The 26,351-nt window shown below is 35.1% G+C and overlaps 2 protein-coding genes across 2 annotated transcripts in view; both read right to left on the bottom strand.

Moving 5' to 3' along the window:
• The window catches only part of LOC120628959 (pre-mRNA-processing-splicing factor 8), a 33,291-nt gene extending 18,638 nt beyond the window's left edge, over positions 1-14,653 (bottom strand). Inside the window, exons 1-12 of the mRNA XM_039897661.1 lie at positions 14,524-14,653; positions 12,258-12,456; positions 10,105-10,993; positions 8,972-9,222; positions 7,519-7,681; positions 6,501-6,718; positions 5,537-5,763; positions 4,336-4,480; positions 3,538-3,719; positions 2,718-2,924; positions 2,025-2,315; positions 1,218-1,410 (exon numbers count right to left, since the gene is read on the bottom strand). Of these exons, the coding sequence (XP_039753595.1) occupies positions 1,218-1,410; positions 2,025-2,315; positions 2,718-2,924; positions 3,538-3,719; positions 4,336-4,480; positions 5,537-5,763; positions 6,501-6,718; positions 7,519-7,681; positions 8,972-9,222; positions 10,105-10,993; positions 12,258-12,444 (2,953 nt within the window). The 5' untranslated portion in view covers positions 12,445-12,456; positions 14,524-14,653. The remainder of the gene's footprint in view (positions 1-1,217; positions 1,411-2,024; positions 2,316-2,717; positions 2,925-3,537; positions 3,720-4,335; positions 4,481-5,536; positions 5,764-6,500; positions 6,719-7,518; positions 7,682-8,971; positions 9,223-10,104; positions 10,994-12,257; positions 12,457-14,523) is intronic.
• A 934-nt stretch (positions 14,654-15,587) lies between these two features.
• On the bottom strand, positions 15,588-26,060 carry LOC120628780 (mutS protein homolog 4-like). Its single transcript, XM_039897399.1, has 19 exons — positions 26,018-26,060; positions 25,756-25,927; positions 23,787-23,947; positions 22,229-22,297; positions 20,999-21,147; positions 20,414-20,604; positions 19,350-19,471; positions 19,044-19,270; positions 18,771-18,965; positions 18,352-18,681; positions 18,112-18,215; positions 17,923-18,025; positions 17,720-17,836; positions 17,539-17,640; positions 17,348-17,461; positions 17,198-17,268; positions 16,986-17,123; positions 16,712-16,907; positions 15,588-16,478 (listed from the first exon to the last, which is right to left on the bottom strand). Exons 1-19 carry the CDS (start codon positions 26,058-26,060, stop codon positions 15,588-15,590), a joined length of 3,495 nt encoding a protein of 1,164 aa, XP_039753333.1.
• Positions 26,061-26,351: the final 291 nt, after the last annotated feature.

Raw genomic sequence — 26,351 nt, forward strand, 5'->3', positions numbered from 1 at the left:
TTGTTAATCACATGTATTTGGTTTTACAGTGTAATGTGACTTCACAGAAATTACATGTTTTTTTTATGTATGAAATAAATTAATACTAAATTGAGTCATAGAACAAAGTTTTAGAGACAGGAACTACAGGGCCGAGAGCTTTCTGGTATTTTTTATTTAATTCTATATACAACGTGTAAATGAACACCGACATAATACTTTACAGTCTCTGAGACTATATTTCACTGATGTGAAACCGAAAACCTAATAGTTTTTGAGTAAACCAATGTCATAGTTTCTACTAAGAAAAATCAGATACTGAACATAAATTGGACTGCTGTCACTTTATTACGCACGCGTCGCGTAGCGTAGGTATTATGCGCGTGTGGGTCTTTTATCCTCAATAGGGTTGTCATAAGTAAACACTCAGAATGTTTTGAATTCATTTGTATGGAAAAATAATAATGATTCTTTTGACTTCATACTTTTACAGGGTGATTCCTTATGAAATATACTTATGCATCTTTCAAATTTATTTCGTTATTCTGTTACACGTTGTATATAATTTTGTATTAATACAGTTAAGTAAATAATATCAATATCGAAGTCTTCTCATTTTGACTTCATCTTCAACCGCTGAATGTACAATCAACCAAAGTGAGGTTAGTAACAAGGGGATGGTACTACCATTGATCTCCTTTGCCACAACGCACACTCCGGGCAATTGAAATTATAAAGTCTTCTATTGTCTTGATAATCTTCTGGTCTTTATAATCTTGACAGGTAACAAAAACTATAAGCTTAAGCAGTAGAAGATGGAATAAAACTACAGAGAGGAACAGAAGAAGAAACGAAAAGCGAAATCATGCTTGCAGTATGTACACTTTTCAATATATACTAATTCAGCACTTGGTTGCAATCACACCTGATGTGAAGTGATGATGCAGGATAAAATGGATTCTGCTTGCTTAGAAGATGCCTATTTATTTGAAGGTATTACAGGTTAAGGGGAAACGGTAGCCGGAAGGGCACTAAAAATATTTATTCATATGAGAAAAGAGTTTTGCTACGTCGTTTCGTCACTTCAGTGAAGATTTAAAATGTATGAATAGTACGATGGTAAGAAGGTTAGGGGAGTAACAAGACAGTAACTTTTGGCGTCGAAATTTTTTACGCTCTCTTTAGTGTAAAACACAAATAAAATAAAATATATACCAGATGTAAAACAGTATACATACCCTGGCACCACTTGTACACCAGCAATGGAGATGGCTCAGTATCTGCAGGCTTCACCCACGGTGGAAGTAAACGCCGTTTATCCGCTTCATACCACAAGTACTGATCAAGGTAAGCGTCAGTTATTTTCTCCAAGGGTTCAACGTCGTAGACCGGCACCAGATGGGAGTACAAATCCATGAATTCTATGCCTACCTGAGATGTAATTTTTCAAAATTAGATTACTTGTTGACATTAGCAATAATATTTAAGGACAAATAGGGAACACAGATAACTATGACAACAACAAAAAATTTTGGTCTGCAATATTATTAAAATAATAATTAAAAATTCACAAAAATTCAAAATTCATTTATTTCAAGTAGGCCTACTTTTGAAATGTCAAGTGTGTATGTTTGTTGTGACTCTACCACCGGTTCGAAAAGCAAATTCGACCGAGAAGAGCCGGCAAGTAACTCAGTAGTTCCTCTTTTCCAACATCAACATTTACAATAATTTTTCTATCTTGCGGGAGATGAGAGCGAGGCTGGCTGCTTCCAATCTACCTTGTCATTAATTCACAGACGTTCTTACACACCACTTACATGTGAAAACTTATCACAATTGGTTAGGGTTGTCAGTATATTTATAGGCAACTTTATGATAACTGAAATATTCTTTACTTGAAATTATATATATTTCTTTCATGGTACTAACTCCTATATTAACCTTTTATATTTGTGCAAGCACGATAACGTCATTGTGTGCGATTTACGATCCAAAGAGAAAAGTTTTACATAATAAGGAATACATAATTAGAAATAACGTACCTCTCGGAAAGTTCTCTGGGTCAGCAGATGACGTTTAATCCTCGACAAGGCCTCGTGAGGATTGTCATAGGCCTGTTCAATGAGACCCAACTCTTCTCTCTGGCTCTGGTTAAGCCTGGACTTGACACTATAGGCCTCCTTCAATCGCTCCAAGGCCAGGATGAGCAGTTTAGTGTCGTGCTTGTATGAGAGTGGAGGGAACGGTATGGGCGCGAAGCGACGCGATTCAAGCCAGTGGACGGTTGTTGTGTAGATAGCCACGGCTTCCTCGGGAGAGATGTACGGACCGTCCTATACAAAATATAAGCGAATTTGAGAAAAAATATAATTATATCTACACTTCTTACATAAAAGTGTGTGATGTGTGTGTTTTATAAATACTGTATTTCCCTGAAAACATCCTGGCTACATTGAACTTCATATTATTAATTTATCTAAATTTAGTTCGCAAAATTCTAAGATAAAATCCCACTTCTGAAATGATAGCATTTAAAAGCTTTGATTTTACATCTGAGCAACCTTATCGTACATTTACTAACATCCACTGACGAACTACACAGCTATCACTGGCACAAATACTTGAAATTTTTATTTCATATGGCGTTAATCTAAGTACATATCAAATTATATATAAAGAATTTTTCAATTTTAGGCTGTTATTTACAGCAATTTTCTGTAACAACGAAATCTCACCTTAAGATAGTTATGCTGTCTTTCCTGTTCCGCTTTTAAGTAAAGCCTAGTCAATCGACCCAGATTCTTCTTGCACACGGTCTTATCGACTGTGGCGCCGCGGCGGATTCTCTCTCTGTTGTAGTGAGCAGTGTTAGTCCACCAGTCCGCCTTCATTTTCACGTACCGGAGAATCATATTCTCTATCGGTGTGGGTAAGCCTGGTACCTGTACACAAAGTTTAACAATATATAAGTAAATATATATTTGCAAGTGTACAAATCTAATTCATTTATTTGCTTATAACATGACAAAATATTATACATGTTTAGTCACAGTCTACAACATGCAAATCTTAATTTACTATACATCACAACTCAATTGCAAATATATTAAAAATAATAGAAATTGTAATTATAAGAATGTCATATGTACACTATGATATAATAAGGTATGATATATATTTGTATGTCATAATCAAAAATAAGAAAAATAAAATAAAAATGTCTGATTTAATATTTTAAAATCTGAATCAACGTATGTTGTTTGTGTAAAAATAATGAATTCTAATTTTTAAAGTGTAATAATTTGAATGGCACTATTGCATTGCAAATTGCAAAAAGTTGAACATGCCTCTACCCTTCTAGCTATGGATTTTGAATCAAAATGGTTGGTACACTTTTTTTTTTGCGTTTTAGTTTGTTCTTTATTAATAAACCATGGAATAATATATATTAATTTTAGATTGTAATTATTATTTCCCTAGAAAAATATTTTTTTCGTTGTAACTATTAGATTATGATGGAGTAAAAATGATCAGAAAATAGCAATCAACTCTTACCTTCCAAGGTATATTCGCTTTCCAGCAGCGCCAAGCTTCGGACAGATGTTGCAGGATGGTTCTCGCTTTGTTCTGCTTGATACCTTCCGGCATCATATCGACTATGTCGTGCATTACGGACGCTCGCAACTCAAGGTCGAAGTGAGATTCGACGCGCTGTTTGGTTACCGTTTTAGCAACACCTGTGACATTTTAAAATCATTTTATTTCTATATCAACAACGCATTTCTAATTTGTCTTTCAGTTCTCTGTATATTCAAAAACATAATTCACTAAGTGCATAACAAAATGATATAAAAATTATAATACGCTTTCAAAGTTCATCCATTTACATTTTATACTTGAGCAGATTATATTAGTTACCACATACCTAGCTAATTCATCAATCTATTTTTTACCCAGAGGGTCTCAACATTACATAATCTATGGGCATTATTAAAAACCATGACATAAAGTTTTAACAAGTTGCTCTATTAAGAATATTGTGGTAGTTTTGTATTTAATTTGGTTTGAGGGATTGAGTATAAGCTTGTTATATTTTTTCTAAGATAATTTTAGACCTTACCAATGCATAAGTTTTAAGAATATGTTAAAACATATTTATTGCAGCGAGGTTACTATACAATGATGAATTTCTTAAATACAATGTTGCTCGGAAGCAGCCTCACAAGATAGGAAACTGAATATTAATATCTAAAATCTGTGCTTATAGTGTAAGCCTACATGAAATAAATGAAATTTGAATAAATGTTATTTTAACTAAATTTTTAAAGACAATTTTCCATTTGACTTGTTTACCTTTGGAATGTCGTCCCTCAAACTGCCTGGACAGTAAGTTTCCGAGCCATCTCTCAAGTAGGGGTGTGATACCGCGCATAAAGAAAAGCCACACACGCCATCCTGGGGCCCAGAAACCGCAACCGGGGCCTTTAGAGACAGGTCCCTGGGGAGAAAAAGCACAAAGTTCAGCCTTTGTTTAATAATTCGTGCTGTAATAAACTGAATGTTAAAGTATTTATTTGTAAATGAATTTTAAGGCTTTCTTTAATGGTGAGAATAAAAATAAACCCACTCTGGTCCACTACTGGGCACAGGTCTCCTCCCACAATGAGAAGGCTCCGCAATCCGAACTAGTCCACCACGCTGGCCCAGTTCGGATTGGTGGACTCCACACACCTTTGAGAACAATATGAAGAACTCTCAGGCATGCAGGTTTCCTGACGATGTTTACTTACACCGTTGAAGCATGTGATATTCAAATTATTTATAACACACATAACTTGTTGGGATTCGAACTCAGCACCCGAGAGTGAAAATAAAGCTCTTACCACTAAGCTAGGAAGAAATAAAAATATCGGTCGGTAATAAATTTTTAGAGCTTAAGCAATATAGTGCTGTTGAAATGCTTTAATCAACAAAAACTCTGACTTGGCTCGAAGACAGCTAGGTAAATACGTTTTATTTTTTCATTAATAAGCATTTTTTGTGGTTTTGAAAACTACAGGGCAAAATATAAATGTAGAAACGAGGGCTAAAATATTTTTGCTCAAATGATGCACAATGCTATAAACGAGACATTTTCTTCATTTAATGGGACTTGTTTGTTAGAATATTTTTGCATTAACACATCTAATTACATTTCAGAATGCTTCCTGTGTCAATGTTAAAGTTTTTTTGTTTTTTATTACACTACAAGTTAGCCCTTGACTGCAATCTCACCTGGTGGTACGTAATTATGCAGTCAAAGATGGCAACGGGCTAACCTGTTAGGAAGTATGGCAGTTATATTTAACCCATACCCCATCTACCAGAACAGAGAAAAATTGGAAATAATAAATTTCCAAATCTCTAATGCCGGGAATTCGACCCGTGACGTCAACAACAGCGGTCACCGCTGCGCCAGGGAGGTCGACAAAATCAATTATTGTTTTAAAATAATGTCCTTTCACATAGAAATAACATTGCAAGAAGAATTAATGAAGATACAAAACTTTCTCACCGTATTAAACCGATAATAAATCAGATGCTTCAAGTCCTTGCACATTCGGATCTGTCGCATGAGCTTGTACTTATAACGGTACATTCCAGTCAGCTGGCCTACGTGAGCGAAGATGTACTGCAAACCATCAGCCAATTGGAAGGAGTCCACGTTGTTCAATCGGTACTGGACATGCGAGTCAACTATAAGTTTAGTCAGCCGAAGAATTTCACGGCACAAGTGGAATGCTGCAAAAAGGTATAGACTTGAATTAGTCAGTTAAGATTTCAGGGTAATTGATAGAGTTGTAAATAAACTCCTTGTCTTTGGATTTACGTTCTTTATATATAAGTTAAATTTTTTCTAGTTGTTTAATCATACATCTATGGATTTGTATGCAAGTCATTTTGTTTTGTATTTGTATTCCTACATTATACAATGTGTAAATGAAAACCGAAATACTACTTCACATGGTTTATAGTAACATTATTTACTGTCTCTGAGACTTATCTGCGACACCGAAACGCTAATAGTTTTTGAGTAAAACACTGCCATAGTTTTTACTGAGGGAAATCAGATCCAACCCTAACATAACATGCAAAATTAAAATCAATTATTAGGTACGCGTCGCGTAGCGTAGGTACTATGCGCGGGTCGGTCTTTAATTTCAATAGGGTTGTCATAAGTAAACACTGCGAATTTTATAAATTTAAAAATGCATATAAATATTTTCGAAACCGACAGGATTTTAGCCTGCGTCTCTCTGACAATCGCGGCCTGAGCGCTTTAACTAATTACCCGAAATTAGTAGATTCCGTAATTAATATAGTCGCTATAAGACTGATATAAAATACATAGGCCTAATTTCGGCATTACCATTTAACTGAATGTTCTCGTACGGTTTAGAACATTATGTAATAAAGCTCTTTGAGGTTCTTCTGCAAATAATATTATTCTAGAAAGAAGTTAGGTATTCTATACTCACCATTACCAAACCGCGACTTCTTTCTCTCCTTAGTAGTCAGGGTCTTTACTGGTTTCAAGTTGAAGTTATAATCCAAATGCAGATAGTTTAGATTCTTTCTATGAATGAGCAGGTTAAGCATGTTATATCCTTGCCTGCACACTTGTAAACCAGCTTCAACCCAATCGAGGGTTGTGGTTTGGAAAAACTTCGTCGATTTGAAAGAACGGAAGAGGTACCTGACACAAAGAGGTGTAAATTTTAATGCTTTAAAAACCAATACAAATTATCCCTTATTCCAACTGTAAAACAACAAGATAACCATAATTTTTCATTCCTTAATAATAGGTAAATAAACTCCTTAAACGATTCTTCACATTTTATATTGAACTAGCTATATTGACAGGAATGGACCAAATTAATGGTTATTTTAACCATTTGGTTACATTTTTTTTTTGTTTTTACTACGAAAACGCACACATCGCCATATAGCCCCAAAGTAAACGTAGCTTGTGTTATGGGTACTGATATGACTGATGAATATTTTTATGAATAAAATACAAAAATACTTATAATATACATATAAACACCCAGACACTGAAAAACATTCAAGCTCATCACACAAACATTTTTCAGTTGTGGGAATTGAACCCACGGCCTTGGACTCAGAAAGCAGGGTCGCTGCAAACTGCGCCAATCGGAACACATGGAACTCTAGTATTCTAATCGACGACGCATTAAAAAAAAGTGCGATAATTTTTTAATGCGTAGTTTGCACGCATTTTATCTTCTGGCTAATCTACCTGCTACGTAGTCGAAACAACGAAGTTTAGTAAAAAAGCGTAGAAAAATAAGGCAAGCAAGTTTCAAGAATCCATTGGACAAAAGATTGTGGAATATTGAAATTTTATAGACCATTTTCTAGCAATTCACTACTATTTCCTACTTAACAGAAATACATTTTTGCAGTGTTGGAGTTGGCAATCTAAATAAAATGATGCTTCGTATTCAAATAAAAAGTTAATTTAATTAAACAAACCTTTTCTTTTGCGGCTTCGGTGCTCTATGCTTCAGTGCGTTGAGGACGTAATATTTGAGCAGTTTCTGATACGATACCCGAACTTTAACAGGCTGGCCGGGCGGGCAGTGCTCTTTGTACCACGTCTTCACTAAGGGAACATCGATAGCACGGCGTGTACGACCTATGACAACATAATTCTAATTATATTTTATAGGAAAAGCAAAGTAATATCTTAATTTTATTTAAGAACTAATGGCAAGCTACAAGTAGAATAAAAAGAGGTCATTACCTAATAATTTTCTACCAAAAGGATGGCATTTTTAGATTTTATTAAGAACCTTATACTAAAGATATAATATATATACTATAGATGCGCCGAATAGTGGTTTTACCGATTAACCGAATACCGAATATTATTCTGTTTAACCTTTACCGAACTGGATATTCGGCCGAATTCTGTTTACATTCTGTTCTGTTCTGTTGTCAAAAAAAAAAAAATTGTTTTGCCGCGTTAAAAGGTTCTCATAATATGTAAGCTACATGTTGCTGCTGGTTAGATGACGTACCATTACATTGTTTTACCGAGAAAACAGGTTCTCATATGTGTATCAAGTTAACAGAAATGCTTGAGCAGAATAATTTGGCTGCATACAAATAGTGGAAAAGATACCGCATATTCGGCACATCTCTAATATATACGTAAGGAAAAAAATGCTATCAGTAAGTCTTATATGGACTTAATTAGAGTCTGATATAAACGAATACTTATTTATTTAAAAAAAAAAACCCACGTCTGCACTTCCATATTATTTGTTGTAAAGATATTATTTAATATGGTTGCTGATAGATGCAACAATACTAGACACTTATCATCTTTGACACAGAAGACACTGCGACTTCTGCCGTTGTGTGGAAAGAAATATTATCCACAGGGGCGTAAGGATCAGACATGGTACTCCCATGTCTGATGACCCTGAACCCAACAAACCCAAACTGTACAAAAACGTCAACCTCCTTCCTGTAATGCTCTGGGCATTACAGGAAATTTCCTTAGGGTTGACTAAACTAAAAACTCAAATAAAAATACCCATAAACCTAATACATAGTAATGTAATTAATGCGAAGGTTTTTTTGCTAGCTATATTCAACTGAACCATTGAACTAATCTTGATGAAAAAGTTCAGGAACGAATTCAAAATTCATTTATTTCAGATAGGCCTAATATAAGCACTTTTGAAACGTCAAGTATGTCTGTTTGTAGTGACTCTACCACCAGTTCGGAAGGCAGATTTTACCGAGAAGACAACAAAATTTAACAATCTTGTGTGTGATGAAAGTGGAGCGGCGAAATTTTGCACACATGTAGCTTGCATCGTAACACTTCTTGCTGGATTTTTAAAAACTCGGAACAAACTGTTAAAGTTGCAAGCATTTGCTGCTAAGTTTTCAATAAAATAATACAAAAAATTACCTGATCTCATGTTAAATGGTCTCGGGGCCCACAACAGTGCAATACCATTGGCAGTATTGTCCGTGTACAAAGCAGTCTCTTGCAGGAAAGGCGACACTTCTTCCGGAAGTAGGAAATCTTCCTCCTCTGGAACTGGGTCTAGAGATTTCACTGTGTGTCTATGGGATATTGGATTTATAAGAGGGTCGAAGTAGAACGCTGGTAAATCGGGGTCTTCAGTTTTGATGTACACCACATTAGGGGTGTGATACCTGTGATAGAACAATTAAATTGTATTTTTTATTTTTATTATAATAATGTATGGACTGGACAAAGCAGATGTAAGCCCACCTGATTATATTGCACTTACCTAACCTAACAATCGCCCATAAACAAATCAAGGGCATGCTAGGAGTACTTCCTGTAACATGCAGCATGTGTCCATGAATTTGAGGCGTAGGTGTTAGGACATGTGCCTATAATTACACTGGCAACAACGCCTTTGAGATCGGAACAGAGCATTTCATCAATGCAGCTTAGCAGCAGAAATAAGCATCTTCTTAGACCGGGACGCGTTTGGAACCCTCTTAGCTTTAGTTTAAAGTTTACGACTGTGGTTATCGCCATCATCTCACTAACGTGTAATTTTCATGTAGTGTACGCATCAAAAGTGATATAATATAAAGATATTTTTGACTGACTTGACTTTTTTATTTTACAAGTTAGCCCTTCACCTGGTGGTAACTGACGATGCAGTCTAAGATGGTAGCGGGCTAACCTGTTAGTGAGTATGGTAGATATACCCCTAATCGGTTTGTACGCGACATCGCACCGGACCACTAAATCGCTTAGCGGCACGTCTTTGTCTGTAGGGTGGTGGTGGGTGGTGGTTCAAAGAGAAAAATAATGCAGACACAGATGAATGATTGCTAGCCCAACAATAATATGGTGTCTGGTAGCTGCCATTTGGTTACTGTTAAAGCCACTGTCATGTAGAGGTTTGAAACAGTAGTATAATGCATTATGTAGTCATGGATATGACTACATGATGCATTCTAATTTACCCAATGATTGATTTACTTCTCTTGAGCGATAAGGGGGAGGGCCTATTGAACATACATACTAAATTTTAGTTAAATACAAATGTTACTTACCAGGACAATTGAACAAAATGCGGCAGGTTATTGTACAGGTATGGGAAAGCAATTCGGTACTCCGTCCTGATAGGCTGTCGTATAATGATCTTATTGATGTCGTTAAACTCATTCCAATCTTCATCACCAGCTGAGTTATCCTTTACAAGTGGCTCAAACTTTGGACCACCAGGTATAGCCATATTCAAAGCCTTGGCAGTGAAAAAACTCTTTGAATCAAACAAGTAGAAATAGTTATCATCTACCAGATCAGTAAGCAGTTGATTTGCAAGTCTATATAAAGTTGCCATTTGTGGTAACGATAAGTTCCATTTTCTGTATGTAGATCCATTTACGTGTCTTGTGTCCAACAGAGGTTTATGGTCATAGAACCATGATGCAACAGCCCCATCTTCCTCGGGATCCAATTCAATCTGTATAGGTTCTAGAGGCTCAACGTCAAGGATGTTATCAGCATAGTCCAGTGGAGGTTCCTCATCATCGAATGGAGGAAATCGCATACGTTTGAAGTGACGTCGGTCACGTTTTTCCCTCCTCATCATAATCCACATCGTACCCCATTGAGCTATGTATACTGGTTCGATGACCCAAGGGATTTCATTGACAAATGTTATAGCACCAGTTATATGGTACAGGACTCTAACATCCCTAATCTGCTCCCAAGGCATAGGCATGTTTTCCAAAAGCTTCATAACAGCATGTGGCATGTATTTTAAGGCTCCAAGGTATACACGTTTGTCATGTCGGTATTTGCGGCTGGTCATATCGCCGTGGTCGCGGATGATTTTGCGGATATGTTCGGGCGGCATGTCTTCCTTCTGAGCGTCGACAAAACCGAATTTTCGCTTTTCGGCATATCGCTTCGACTGCAGTTGAAGCCATTTTTGAGCTATTTGCCAAAGAATGAAACATAAATTACTTTTTTTTTAATGTAGCTACTAGCATTTGCCTACATTGACATCTGATGGTAAAAGATTTAGATGACGCAGCTTGAGGTGGAGCGTGCTTGCATGGATATATATTTTCGGATAATATTATGACAGTCAGTGTACTGACATAATATTATCCGAGACATCTTATGAAAAATAAGTAAAGAGTTAGAATTCTTGTAATCGGTATATTTTGGTCAACACAAACTCATTACCGGCACACTACAGAGCCTGGGTCTCTTCCCACAGTGAAAAGGGCCCAGTGCAGATTGGTGGACTCCACCCATCTTTGAGAAAATTATGTAGAACTCTCAGGTTTTAAACAGGTTTCTTCATGTTTTAATTAGGTACTTAAAACGCACATAACTTAGAAAAGTTAGAGGTGCTTGCTGGGATTTTAACTCAGCTCCCCAAAAGTGAAGTCAGGCTCCTACCCAATAAGCTATCACAGCTTCAAATCAAAAAAATCATATAATACTAAAAAAGCTAATCATTAAACGATGTCAATAATAATGTGTAGTTTTTAATAGGTAGTGCATTGTAGTATGGTAGCACTAAAGTGAGTCCAACTCAAAATTTTCCCTGTTATTAGGTATAAAGAGCCTTGTAACTCTATTTAAAATGCACTAGAATTGACAATTACTATTCTTCTAATAAATACCAGACAGTTACACAGTTACGTAAGTGTAGGTTTTGCGTGACTTCTTAGATTCAACGTGTGCATCATGAATCAAGAATTTAAATATGTATGCAGTGGACAGCATCTTTCAATTGCACTAAAATGGAAAGTCTATATCTAAGACTGCATTTTAATATAACCCTGGGAAATATTTCAGTCACTTAAATGAATGTGCCGAAAATTGGGCCACAGGGTAATCATAAATATTTCAGATGATTATTATACGTAAAAAAAAAATTATTATGTATAAATAATACGATATTTCATAGTAACACGTTTATTGAGCTAGGTAGCAAAACTTGACAGTCTATACATGTGTTAATTAAACTACCCACTTGGTTTTACTTTTGTTGAGAAAAGGTAAACAAATGATGTAGATACTTATATATGACAAAAATGTTATATAGAAATGATGATCCTTCCACGCAACCTCCTTTAGAATACATAGGGAAGCTGAAGTCTATACTTTATGTTCAGAACAAAAGACATACAACACGATACGACGTCGAATCGTTAGCTTTCTGCACAGCTTCATTCATCCTTACCTTTATCCTTGATCTTCTCCTCTGAAATATGATGTGGTTTGGGAGGCTGAACTGGCGGGATGGGAGGCGCCGCGGCAGAAGCGGCTGCATGTGCCTGCATAGCCGCCTGCTGGGCCGCCGCCAACTGTTGCTGCGCCATCATGGTGGCCCAGGGGTTGGGCCCCAAGAGATACGGCGGCAGCGACATGGCTGCGGCTTCCTATAACAAAATTCGAAATTCAAAAACGTTTGATTTATGTAGACCTTATTACAGGCACTAATGAAGCGTTCATACATTTAGCATGTTACTAATGTTAGTGATGGTTATAACTGCGTTGATTAACTTAAAACTAGAGCTAGGAGGGTTCCAAACGCGCCCTGGTCTAAGAAGAGCCCACAACAAACTAAGCCAGGTTTTTTTTTTGTTATCACCATCTCACAGTCTAGTTAATGTTGAGCTATCAAGTTAGAGCAATTCATACCCAACACAGATTGTTGTATACAGTGAAGTATATACATGAAGTATGAAGTATATACAAGGCTCCCACAGGAGATTTGTAAAAAAACCGTCATGAACGTGGACAAGGTGGCATGGGCACCAGCTACTATACTTTATAGCAGAACTACATTGAGTAACAAACATTTTATATGCTAAATCTTCAGCCACACTGCGGTGCCGTAAGTAACACAGTCATTTGATGGGTTTTTAAATTGGATGAAATTAAACAAAAAAAAGGATCCAACAAACATTATTGTAGATTAGAGAAATTTTTAGAATGTTTAAGTGTGAAAAACAAACATGTTTTGCTTATTTTTTTCTAAAGCCCTAAATGTCCCGAGTCTACTTAAATGTAAGTGAAATCCTTTTCTTTCAACTATGTTGAATTAAGAGTGCTGTTCTTTAAAAAATGTTTGCAGTGGTTAATAATTTTTCATCATGATTTTCAATTTACTTTGCTTGAATATAAAGATCTGACTTCTTAGAAAGATTAAAATGCTATTATGGCGCTAACCTGGGAATGTGGTTGGATCCTCTGAAGAAAATGGACAAAAGAGGTCATAACTTGGTACCCCAGATAAAAGGTCAGTCAGAAGAATGATGGGAAAATGACAGATCACAATGAAGAATACAAGAGGAGGCCTCTGTCAAAGGAAAGCTTGACTTACAAATTCACTACTTACGAGTGCACTGTTGTTACAAATACTTTGTGTTTTTTCATAAATAAGTATCATTTAATATTTAGAATAGATTTAGTAAGACTGTATATCAGCAACAAGCAATTAAATCATTGTAAAAAGGCTTTTTCAGTTTTTTATTTTGGTTTTAATTTAAAGACCTAATTTCTGTACAGCATTAGCACATTAAAAGTTGGACAGAAAATGGTTTTCACTGTTCTGTCCAACTTTTAAATATTTTGATATATCATTTTAAAACTCTCTTGTTTCCATGGAGGCATAATTCCATTGATAGACCATTCCACTGAGAGATAAGTTCATTTCCTATACAATTTTTTCTAGCTTGTCTCAAACTTTTCAATGCATAATAAAGTGTAAGGTGTGTTTATAACAATGAAAAACAGAGATTGTTACTAATATTATAAATATGTACTCAAGTGTGTTTGATTGCCCTTCCTCCAGACCCTAAACAAATAACCATTCAACTTGATATTTGGCATAGAAGCTACTTTTAATCCCAGAAAAACAAACGGTTCCCACAGGATGTATAAGAAAATATAAATAGATAGAAATAATATAGATAATTTGTTAGTGAACACATTTAGTCTATATTTTCAAACATACTTTAAAAAAAAAAAGTAAAGACAAATAATTAAAAATGGATTATGTTTGTCACTAATATATTTATAAACCAATAATAAAGTTATTTGATAATAGAACTACATTAGTTCATTTGAACTTAACTCTCTGACTAGTAGTTTCAGAGATTGAGCATTTGATGGCCCAATTTCAACTAATTTTATTTAACCACTCGCTTCAACCTTTAGCAGCTAAGCAGCAGTGGACCAGGCTGTAATGCGTACAAAAGCGGATAGGCAAAACAAAATTCGACTTATCATAGTAGTGCGCGGACGAAGTACGGGGGAACCGCTTAGTTTATTTAGCAATACTTATTAAATCGTCTAAGAATACCTAAAAATAGTAAAGAACTATAAAATACACTCCACACGTGGATTTTTAAAACAAAACTATGACAATAGCCTAAAAGTCTTAGTACAAACAACGGATACCGGTAACCAAATTAAACACTGCTTCAGATAAAATTACTCACTTCAGCCTCTTTTCTTCTACTTTATTATAAAACTAATACAATTGTTGAAATACATTGGTATATTTAAAGAGAATAACTCGTTGAATTTATTACAAAACGCAAAACTTCATACGGCAGCCATTTGCATTTTGCCAATTGCCCAGCGGCCTCGCGTTCTAGGGATGTGAGATCAATTTATTGTCCGATTGTGGATGAAAAATCGATATTTTATGAAACTATTATATTATAGTGGTTTTTTGCAGCAATGTACTTATTATTGAATTTATCATAGGGATATAATATCAAGTTATAATATGATACCTAAATTACTCTTTCTTTCTTAATTTATTTATTTTGTAACCAATAAATATAATTTTTTACGAATCTGAATCATTTTCGCCAACAACTTTTTACACTACTCTCAACTTTTTACACTAAGTTTTATGAAAGTTATTTTATAAATGATTAAAAGCTAAAAACAAGCTTATTTAACTTTAGCACCAGTCCATTCCCGAATTGCGAGCATTACCTCATTCAACATTCTCAGTAAAATCTTCTAAGCTTTTTTATAATATTGTGATAAATTAAGCGTTCCATAAACATTTAAATACATCTTATCAGACTTGGTCTCGTAATTAAAGATGGCGCCCAACGTCATCAGTCAGCGCTCACATCAACCATCACGTAAAAGTTGAAACTTGTTTTTTGTCTCAAGGCATTACATTAATCTTTAAGCATCCGATTTAGGAGTTTCTTAGGCTCAGTGAACACGAACATTAGTCTGTAATTTATAAGCCACTATAATTGTAATGTAGCACTGAATCCTTTAGTACCGCCAATCAGTTAACGCGTCAAGTTAAGATGAATAGACAATAACTCAGCCGTTTAACTGTAAATAATCTCAGATACAGGATTTACTCAGAATAGTGAAAATAGATCCTGTTTTTAACTAAACCAATTTCTGCGTTATTTGCATTTTAATAATTTAATAAAATTAGTGAAAATTATAAGATAAACTATCCTTAATGTTTACACATTTTATTAAAAATGTCTCCATTACATCATTATTAAGTTTAGTGTTTTTTTTATCTAAATTGTACTGGGGGCGTAAGAATCAGGGTCTCAATAGATTCGTCATGCAAGAACATTTCTTCTCTAATTTCATTTATAGTCTCTTTTAATAAATTTTGATCTGATAATGTCAAACTATTATCAGTGTCTTTATATTGAGATTCAATAAGCTGCGTTGGTGCCGATGCTATATCTGAGTGATCTGAATCTGATGTACTGCTTTCGCTGTACTTTTCTAAGTCCTTGTCTTGTAACTCAATATCTTCTTCTACCTTATCCGTATCTGTACTTTCTTCATCTGATATCTGATCCCCTTCGATTGATTTCGTTCTATTAAATTCAATCACTAAGTTTTTAGTAAGGTTTTCAGGTATTTTTGTAATAAAGGGATCAATTGATTTATTATTTAAGTCCGGACTATTGTCTTGATTTGCCGACTTGTTTTCATTTAAGCGTTCATGCGTAATATTTATTGCAGGATTTTTGTCTTTTGTTTGAATGATCGTGCTTAACATTTCAGTAGAGGAAGTTACAGCAGAGTAGAAGTTCGTTTTTATATCTATACATTCTGTATCAGAATTGGTATAGCAGGTTGTTGAAGTGGAACTGAACTTTGGAAACGGCTCATCTGCTTTTTGATTCTTTGTGCCATGGCTTGATGGCAAATTATTATTGATGTTTCTAATATTCTCTGATGTAGAATTTGCATTTGTGTCTGGTTTATAACTAAGTGTTCTTTTTTCTACTTGTATTCTGTCGATGAGCTGACGATTATCATTCTTGAATTGTTGTAAAATTATTTTTACTGAATCATTGTTGTGTTTTCGTATTTCATTTTGAATTTTTGCATTAAGTTCATATAAAAGTTGGTCGTCAGTTATATTAATTGTTTTTAAAATTTGTGGCTGTAAAATGCAATAATCGCTTAATATGTTATGCATAGTGCAATAGGTATTCAGTATGAGTCTCTATAAAGCTTACATACAAATCTCGTGTTACTAGACAAAACATTGATTTTCGATATGGGTACATGTTTTTCATGGTCAAAACTCGCCAATAAATTCAAATTCAAACTTATAAAATCTTTATTCATGTGTGCGGATGACGATGATTATTATATTATTGTAGATTTAATTACCTGTCTATTTCTAGCAATGACTTTAGCTATTTCTTCGGCTAAGATGACGGTATCCTCTGGCAAACTGGTTTTAGCTGCCAAAGATAACCCATAGTGGTCTATTTTTGTTATTCCTATGTCAATTTTATATTGGTAAACTAATTTTCGTTCTAAGCCTTGAGAATTGGCATTTTCTTCAATCACTGCTGTATGCCGACTGAAATAATTGAAAACGTCTATAAACACTGTTATATATTCTGGTCTCATTTGAATACTTAAATTATTTTGATTTTACTTAACAACGTTACAGTACAAGTCTCCAAGTCTGGTGAGGTACAAAAAGTGTGTAGTAAAAAAAGTGAAGGATTCACTCATTAAAAGTTGCTCACAAATCGACCATGCAATACTCGTTCCTTCTTCGACGCTTGTTCCTCTATAAAGTTAAAGAGAAAATGATAATCTTAAAGGAAGAAAGATTTTAATTCATTCATAAAGATTAGCACTAACCTGCATAATTCGTCGATAATAACCAAGCTAGTTGAGGTCAGCCCCTTTAATATGTGTTGGGTTTCTTTCATCTTTAAAGATTCAAATATTATATACATTTTTACATAACTCTACATGATATTTTGTTTTGGTTATATCGAAGTTAATTACCTCAATGACATAAGTTGAAGCATTAAATTCGACGCTATCATTAAATCCAATTCTTGAGAAAATACGATCACATAATCTGAGCACGGCATTCGTCGCAGGTAGGAAGCAACCCAACTGAATTTTAGTAAGTGTTAGTTTACTGTTAACGTATCTCAACAATTTTTTTTAAAAATATTAATCAATCTACTTACTTGTGCCATTATTTGCATTATAGCGATTTGTTTAATATAAATACTTTTCCCTCCCATATTTGGTCCTGTTATTATAGTAAAATTGTGCTCGGGAGTTGCTAACTGATTAAAAAGAAGAAAATTGATTAAAAAGTTTTGAGCAGTATATTTATAGTATGAATACAATTTCATGAAAACTTACAATATCATTTGGGACTGGCATTACTTGACTGTTGTAGTCCAAAAGGGGATGAACGCAGTTTCTAACTTCTAAATAATTATCGAATTCAGGTCTAATATATGAACCTACCGCACTGGCCTGTACAAACAATATTTAATATTTAGCTATTATTTTCCGAAATAATTGAAATTTAAAATAAAATTTTAGTCGAAAATTGATCATACTTGTGCTAATGATAGCAGTATATCTAATTCCGCAACATTTTCACACAGTTTATAGAGACTAAACATAAATGGACGAAGTTCTTTTATTAATGTGGAAATAACACTGGAAAAGAGAGTGGTTATTAAAAAGTGTGAATAAAATCGTATTGAAAACAGAAAGTTACAAAAAATAAAAAAATATAGTGATACATATTGCTCATCTTTTGAATTTCATTTAGCGATTCCTTCGCTTGGTGATCTAAAACAACTAGTTCTTCTGTAGTCATCGTAACACTTGCACCGTTAAAAAGAACCTAGAATTTTTAGCAGAATTTAAAAGCAGACCAAAATATCAACGGCTATTTTAGATATATATTTTATTTTAACAAAAAGCAAGTAATATAAACAAAGAGACAGTTTAATAATCCAAATTAATAACAAAAAAATTACCTGGATGAATATCGATGGTATGTCCTCAATGTTAAAGTGCCTACGATTCTTTGGAGCAATTGGCAGAACAATATGGAATCCTTTCATAACATTCTGGTGTAGACGTATAGGCAAATCGTACGTCTCACTTAATTGCTCTACGTTTTTTTGTATGTCTTCAATAAGCTCAGAATAAGTTCTTCTGGCTACATCTAGGAGTCCATTTATTTCAGGTTTCACTGCGAAGCAACGTTGAAGGCTTCCCATAGCTCCCTTTTCTAAATGAGCTTCATCTTGTATTATGTTACGTATTCGAAGAGCTATTTGCTCATAATGTGGGTTTTCGAAATCCTAAATATTATGTTAATTTACAAAAATGTTGAGTTTTATGTTTTCTTGGATAAAATCTAAATGTACGAGAAAAAATACGTGAGTATTACCATTTTTATTTTTCTAAGCCTTCCACTTTCGGCAGATTTTAGCGCTTCTAATAATTTTGGTACCATTTCCATTGTAGTTTTTAGAAGAAGAGTTTGATTTAATTGAGCTTCTCCGTACTTGTCCATATTCTGGTTCGGTGTTTCGATGCATAAAAATAAAATTTTGTCTATTTCTGCTAACTTTTTGATAACATCCTGTAATCCAAGAATTTCAACGTAGTTTTTGTCTAGCAATTTACGATAAATGCTACTTATACTTTTTAAATGATTAACCTGTAAATCTGTCATTAGTCCCGCTTCACTCTCAATGAGCTCTTGAACCGAGTCAAGTCTGGCTTCTATAAATTCTTTATTACATGACGGTTGAAGTATTGCAGCTCTTAGAGCCCTGATGCCACCAACAGTATACGTTGGACCTAGTACTCCTAATAGGCAACAAGTAGGCCCTGCTGATGGCAACAAAGGATGAACTAATTCTAATTGAGTTGCTGTACCTACATCTGCAAATAGTGCTATAGGTTTATTTAGTAATTAAAATAACTCTTCAGGTATTTGAAGAAGAGAAAAACATAATTTTACCTATAATCATGGTGTTTTCAGATGAGTGATATTCTATTTTCAACGATTCTCTAGCGAAAACGATACATTGAATGTACTCTACATATTTCAGTGCTGCCGCTGCAGCTGTGAGTGCATAAAATCTGTGGTACAGAAGTATTTAAGTTAATATAGTTATGTAAAACTCGGTTTATTTTATGAATTCGACAAAGATATGGTGTTATCGACAAATGCGGTGGTTGTTTAAGCATAAATGGCAACGGGAATGCAACGTCATGCTGCTACTCATTCTAAAATTCGATACTAGATGTAATTGAGATTCTAAATAGAGAAGGAAATGGTCAGATGATGTGTAAAATACCTCACAGAAAATATTATAGAATTAAATCGATATTTCTATCGCTGGTTTAAAAAGGAAACTCCTGAAACGTCAAGAACAAGATTGGTAAGTAGCAAGGATGAGTTATAGAGAAGAAGGGTAGAAAATAAGTATTTCAATGAATAATGGTAGATTGCGTGGAAATCGAAGCCATCAAACTCACCGTCCAAGATAAAATATTAGCTTTCGAATTTCCAAAGCTCGGAATGCACACATTTCACTGAATTAAAAGCGTGGAATTTAAGATTTTGAGCACTGGACTTCTACGAATAGTTCAAGATCTAAATTAGCCAAATCGGTCAAGCCTGTCACGAGTTTTAGTTAGACTAACGAACAGCATTTAATTTTTATGTATATAGATTTACTTCGCAAGGGATTAAATCTCATGAGTTTGATCAGGTTTCTTACGATGCCTTTCTATATTTGAGTCCATATAAACTGTTTGGAAATTAAAGGTACTACATGTTTTCATATATCCACTTTGATGGATAATTTTAATAAGGGTCTTCCCTTATAAACATCTTTTTTCAAACGCCTATTTGTTTTAAGTTTGCTGTTGATTTTTATGTATTCGTATGATTTATTAGCGGCTGCTTAATTGGTGTATGTGTTATTTTCTTTGTACTAATTCTAAGTATTGAGTAAACTGTTTGGGCCTTAATGAGTACAAATAAAAATAAAATATTATATAAACACTTGATCATACTTATGAATTACTTGTAGATATACTGCGCTGTATTGTGGAGCACAGAGAGATTGTATGTTCTGGCGGCCAGCTGCATCGTTAAAATGACGTCTCTGCACTGCGGTTATATTGACGAAAGGATATTGATCTTTGATAAGTTTATATAGTTGATTTGACTGTGCGCCCTCGCAGAAAGTGTGTGGAACTATTATCTGGAAGACACATGCCAAATATCATTAAATTGACTGATTAAGAAATCTAAGATATACTTTATTTGGATGTTCCTTGTGGAATTTTTTTACTTTTAGTCAAGCACTGATACTGAATTAAATTTCTTGAAATACTAAAGCTAAGATAAAAGATTAATGTAGATGTATTCAATTTGATCTATTACAGGATGTTGGTGTTCTACCTATTAAGAAGACAGATTAAATAAATTTGAAAAATTCTTTGAAAGGGTTATAATTTTTTTTTGAGGGTTAGTCAGTGATTTTAGCTAGTATAAAGTGCATGCAACTTGGAACTACTACATTTTATAGCTGTTAATAGAGAATAATCTATCGAATCCGAGGATTATTCAGAAAACTAACAAATAACTTGTACAACCTCTACAGGATTAAAATAGTTGATCTTGGTAAGCGTATGCGTGTACAGCAATGTATCGCTAAACTGGCATAACACGAGGTGTGGGTGTCGGAGGTCTATTGCTGCCATGCCTATTTCACCCCGAGCCATCCCGCGGCCTTCGGATATTGCTGGAATTAGTTTTTAAATATTAAACCAGGAAGAAAAGGTTGACCGGGAGAAAAGTACGTAGGTATGTGGGAAATATATGGTGATTTCATAAAGAACACCCGGCTAAGTTTGTTGTGGGCTTCTTCTTAAACCAGGGCGCGTTTGGAACCCACGTAGCTTTAGTTTTAAGTTTACGAATGTAGTTATCGCCATCACAACTCACTGCTATGTTCACATTTTGTATAAATTGGTTGGGGAAAAAGTTCTTTCGTATTATAGTATGTATAAACTTGTAATAAAATCTCTTTGGCTATACTGTTTGTATCCGGCTGGTTTTGGTATCCTTAACAGTTGAATTTTTAAAGAAGATAATTCCAAATTCAAATTAGGAAAATGTGTGATTTTTATTTGTTTTTCGTACTGTGAATGAATGAATCCTGTGTGTGTGTGTGTGTGTGTGTGAATGAAGAAATTCGATACATTTTAAAATTGTACTGCAAAAGAGGTAAAAATGCAACGCAAGCCGCGGAAAAATTTGCGATCTTTATGGACCCAATGCAGCGTCTGTGAGAGTAGCACAAATTTGGTTTAAGCGTTTTCAATCCGGAAATTTTGATTTCAAACATGCACCCCGCTCTGGTCGCCCTATTACGGATAAAATGGATGCAATTTTCGAAAAAGTGGAGCTAGATCGGCTTCTCAGTAGTTACAACGTAATTAATAAGCACTTTTGAAACGTCAAGTCATAGTCTGTTTGTAGTGACTCTACCACCGGTCCGTCTGTCTGTCTGTCTGTTAATTGTCGGTCGGGCGTTTTCTTTTGATAGCTGAATTCGTGAGAACTATCTAACATTGCGCAATAATGAAGCTATACCGTGGATGCGACGCAGTGGGTCGGGTTATTTTCTGAAGAAAAGGTGATGAAAATTCATCTGGCAAAAGCTGCACTGTGACGCTAAGCGGGAGTTTTTAGATACTGTATAATGAAAAGAATAAAATATAATTCACACCGCCCTCAAGTTATGGAGATAAGATAAAATGTTTTATGAAAGATTACGTGATTTTTAAAGAATCATCATGCGGTAATTTTCTTATTCTTACCGAGTATTACACTAGCTTGTACGACGGATGTGCTCGTTGATCGTGCTGATCTTGTGCCACTATGACCACCTGCAGTTGTATTCATTATTTTTTTTTTTTTGAATTATTGCAAATTAACAAATTTTTTAGGCTCCGCTAAGAGCGCTGGCTTTATCAGCGTGGACGAATTTAAGACTTAAACCAAGGCTGGTAGGTAAATTTTATAGCCGTATGCCGATATCTGTCTTATTTCACAAAGGCTCCGCCAAGAACGCTGGCTGTAGTAGTGTGGACGAATTTAAGACTTACATCAAGACTAGTAGGTTATATTTTCTTTGAAGTTACAATGATACGACACTCGACTAATACTACTTATACAATTGCGAGCGTTACTTTTTTAAACTCCTACCTATTAAGTTTTGGCCCAACTCTGAAATCGCACTCAGGCGATTATAACCTGCTAAATAGCCAGGCGAGCTACGCCTAGCTATTTAGCAGAGCTACGTAACAGTCGAGAAAAGTACCCATATCGTGGAATATAAATAAAACATTAGTTTTACCTACCTTTAGTTAGGTCATGACTATTAAAGATAAGTAACAGTTAAGGAATAGTAAAAATAACGGGTATTTACCTACTGCACGTTTACTGCTGTACTCTTCGGTACATCACAACATATTCTTTAACTTGTAACATATTAATATGCATAATTACCTACAGTTTGAATTATTTACGGTTTATATACTCTTTGATCTACTACAAGAAAACTAAAACAATCAATGGTTTATCTTCAGAACAATCACCACTAATCCGCACTGGGCCAGCGTGGTGGACTACGGCCTTAACCCCTTCTCATTATGGGAGGAGGTCCGTTTCCTGTAGTGGGCCGGTAATGGGTTAATAAGTTCATAATTCTACTACAAGTCAGCCCTTCAATACCTATAATCTATTCCTAGCGCCAAAGAGGATATAAACATTATCTATAAAGTATCTCTGTAACTTCAAAAGCGCTTTCCGTCATCATCTCGGTAGAATCTTATCTCCTACCTTTTTTCAAAAACCGCTGGCGCGTCTAATGGAGCCATAATAAACAAGTACAATTACGTCAGTGTACAATAGTGTGTTTTTATAGTATATTGTGCAACTAGTGCGACAAGTTGTCGATTGCCCACGAAAGCGAAGTTGAACGCACGAGAGAAGCGAGTGCGGTCACTCGCTTGAGTGGGTAATCGATGTTGCACTTGTTGCACATACTATTTTGTATTGCAAATGCGGGGAAAATTTGAGTGCGAAATTTTAAAATGGGCAAACGGTTCTTTTTCAACCGCAACAGCGTGCGTTAAGATACTACTTTCCCCGCATGAGTGATACAAAATAATAAGTAGTGTAAGTTGAAATAAAAGATTTTGTCTTTTTCTCATAATGCCAAAAGGTAAGTCAGTCTTTGAGCCAGTGTTTCTTATGAAACCCCGGTGGATTAAAAAAATATCAACTGTCTGAGTAGATATCATTCTAACGGATGGATTAATTGCTCAGAGCAACTAAACCTCCAGGAAGCGTATCATTGAATTATATACATACCTCTACTACTACTGCTTATATATCTAAGTGCCGTTGGTCGGTTCCTTGGAGTATGCAAGTCCAAACTATAAGCAGGAGCCGAATCACTGGCTAATACACGTGGATGTGCCTGGCCGCTCGACGAGGATTCAGGTTTTGAAGATATCGAATTACTTAATAATCTAAGAGGAAAAAATATTTAGCAATCTATTTCAAAGAGAAAGAACTAACTGAAAGAAACCCCTTCCTGTATTCCTCGTACCAGTTACAGTTTCCGGTCGATTTCTAGCCACGGCCGAAGCCTCCCACCGGACCAGACCAGAGACAACCCGAGACCTCCAGTTATAAGAGCACAGCGCTCACCAGTGTGCCAAAAAAAAAACATATTAAACATCTAGTTACATTAGTTAATAAGTAAATGGGTTGAAACCGATTAGGGATTACACAAAAGGGAAAAGGGTAGGAAAAGAAGAAACTCAAAAGGAAGAACCCAAAAGGCGGCCTTATCGCTTAGTAGCAATCTCTTGTTAGAGTTTGGAAAACAGAGAGAAATCGACCGGAAACTGTAACTGGGACGAGGAAAACAGGAAGGGGTTTCTTTCCGGATTAGAGCGTTACCACTTGCGTCGCTACTTACCTATCATCAGATTGTCATAACATGTGATCGAATAAAAATATAGATAAGATAAACATACAATACTTCGAAACGAAAAAAATTCCATATAGTAACGAATTATATGCTATTTTAGATAATCTAAAAACAGACAATCGTGTCGTGTCGTAGACAAATTTCGTATCGTATTTAAATGAAAAAGTCGACATTAACTCAACAGTAAAATACGGACTGACATCATAAACTATTGTTGACAATCTCGCACGCCGCGCCGTCGTCGCGTTATCCTCATATTATCCACGCCTGTCTGCAAAACTTAGTACAGTAAGTTAAAACATTATTCACGACGTTCACGACGCTATGCTGGAGAACTTACGTACTAAATGCAACTTTATAATCGTACTTAGCTTAAAAAATAAAATTTAATTCGTTAAAATATTAGTACCTATAAAAACTTCTCAAATTCAATCTGACATCTTTACCAATTAAAGCAATTACCGTTACTTACGTCGACTTTACGTCAGTGCCTACGATATAGATAACTTAATGCTATACAGAAACCTATATATAAAATAACTAAAGACCCGCCCGGCTTCGCACGGGTGCAGCGTAGATACTAATGTTGTTAAGTTTAGATTGATTATATTAATAGATTTTTAATCTATTTCGTGAGGTTTAGACCAGCGTTGTTACAAAAATATGTTTGTTACACATACATTATAAATCTATGAATTTCTTGGCTATTCTCTTCTATAATATTATGTATGTAAAGTGGATACAACATACAAACCAACATCTTGAATCCCTCTATCTATTGTTGTAAACTGCATTAAAATCCGTTGAGTAGATTAAAAGATCTAAGCGTACAAACAGCGCGAATGACTTTGTTTTATCCTATGTAAAGATACTGTCGTCCCTTCCGCTGCTTCGTTAACTTATCCGCATCGTTTTAGCGCGGGATATGGCACCCATCGGTTTCTAAGCGGCATCTTACCGGATAGCTAAAGTCGCTTGCTAGCACTTCATTGTCGGTAGGGTAGTATATAGCCACGGCCAAACAACCCACAAGACCAGAAAAGAGAAAACTCGGAAGATATAACAACGCCGGGAATCGAACTCTCTCATCTACCTATGAGATCGCAGCGGGCACTGCCCCAGGGAGGTCATCAAATCGTACAGGAAAAGTAGTATTACCAATGAAAAAAGTCAAAAATTAAATAAAATCGAAGAAAATACTAATAAAATTAGTTAGTAGTTGTAGTTGGAAACCATAACCAACTTACAAAATTTTCTTTTTATACAAAATTTATGACATCGACTTCAGGTCCATACTCCATAGCTTATTCGACCGTTAAAGAATTATTACGTAAAACTTACTTTCGTTTTAAACTTGGGGGAGGCCCTGAAGGTGGTCCCATTGTCGATGTCTTGGTTGTGTTTAGAGTTTGAATATTAAACTGATATCGAGGCTCGGGGTCTTTGGTCATTTTACGCGTCGCGTTTACTGGCTTGTAAGAGGAAAAGGGGATAGACGTTGAACTGCGTATACCTTTGAATAAAGTTTGTTCCTTTAATAATATTTCCGAAAACATAAGTGGAAAGCGGAACTTCAATATATATTTTTTTTAAATTATCTTACCTATTGCATTATCCTTACGAACTAAATTAGTTTTAGGCTTCATTACTGTTTTGTGACATCGATTTTTTCTTTTGACGACATTCATGTTGCTTATTTAATAAGAGTATTTGTTACTTTTTTTAAGATAGCCTGGTTTTTTTATAAACTTAGTTTTTCCCGCCATTTTGTATTCTAAATGCAGGTAACACGCACGTTCAGAAAAGCAACAAGACACCAAGTTTCCTCGTATGATTCTACATTTGAAATTCATTATGTATTTTATTGAATCGTGGCTATACCGTGCCAGCATTGGGTAGTGACTTTGGTGCAAAATTTTAAATGAATCAATAGAAAC

The sequence above is a fragment of the Pararge aegeria genome, chromosome 13 (genome assembly GCF_905163445.1).
Source record: "Pararge aegeria chromosome 13, ilParAegt1.1, whole genome shotgun sequence".
In the NCBI taxonomy this organism is placed as follows: domain Eukaryota; kingdom Metazoa; phylum Arthropoda; class Insecta; order Lepidoptera; family Nymphalidae; genus Pararge; species Pararge aegeria.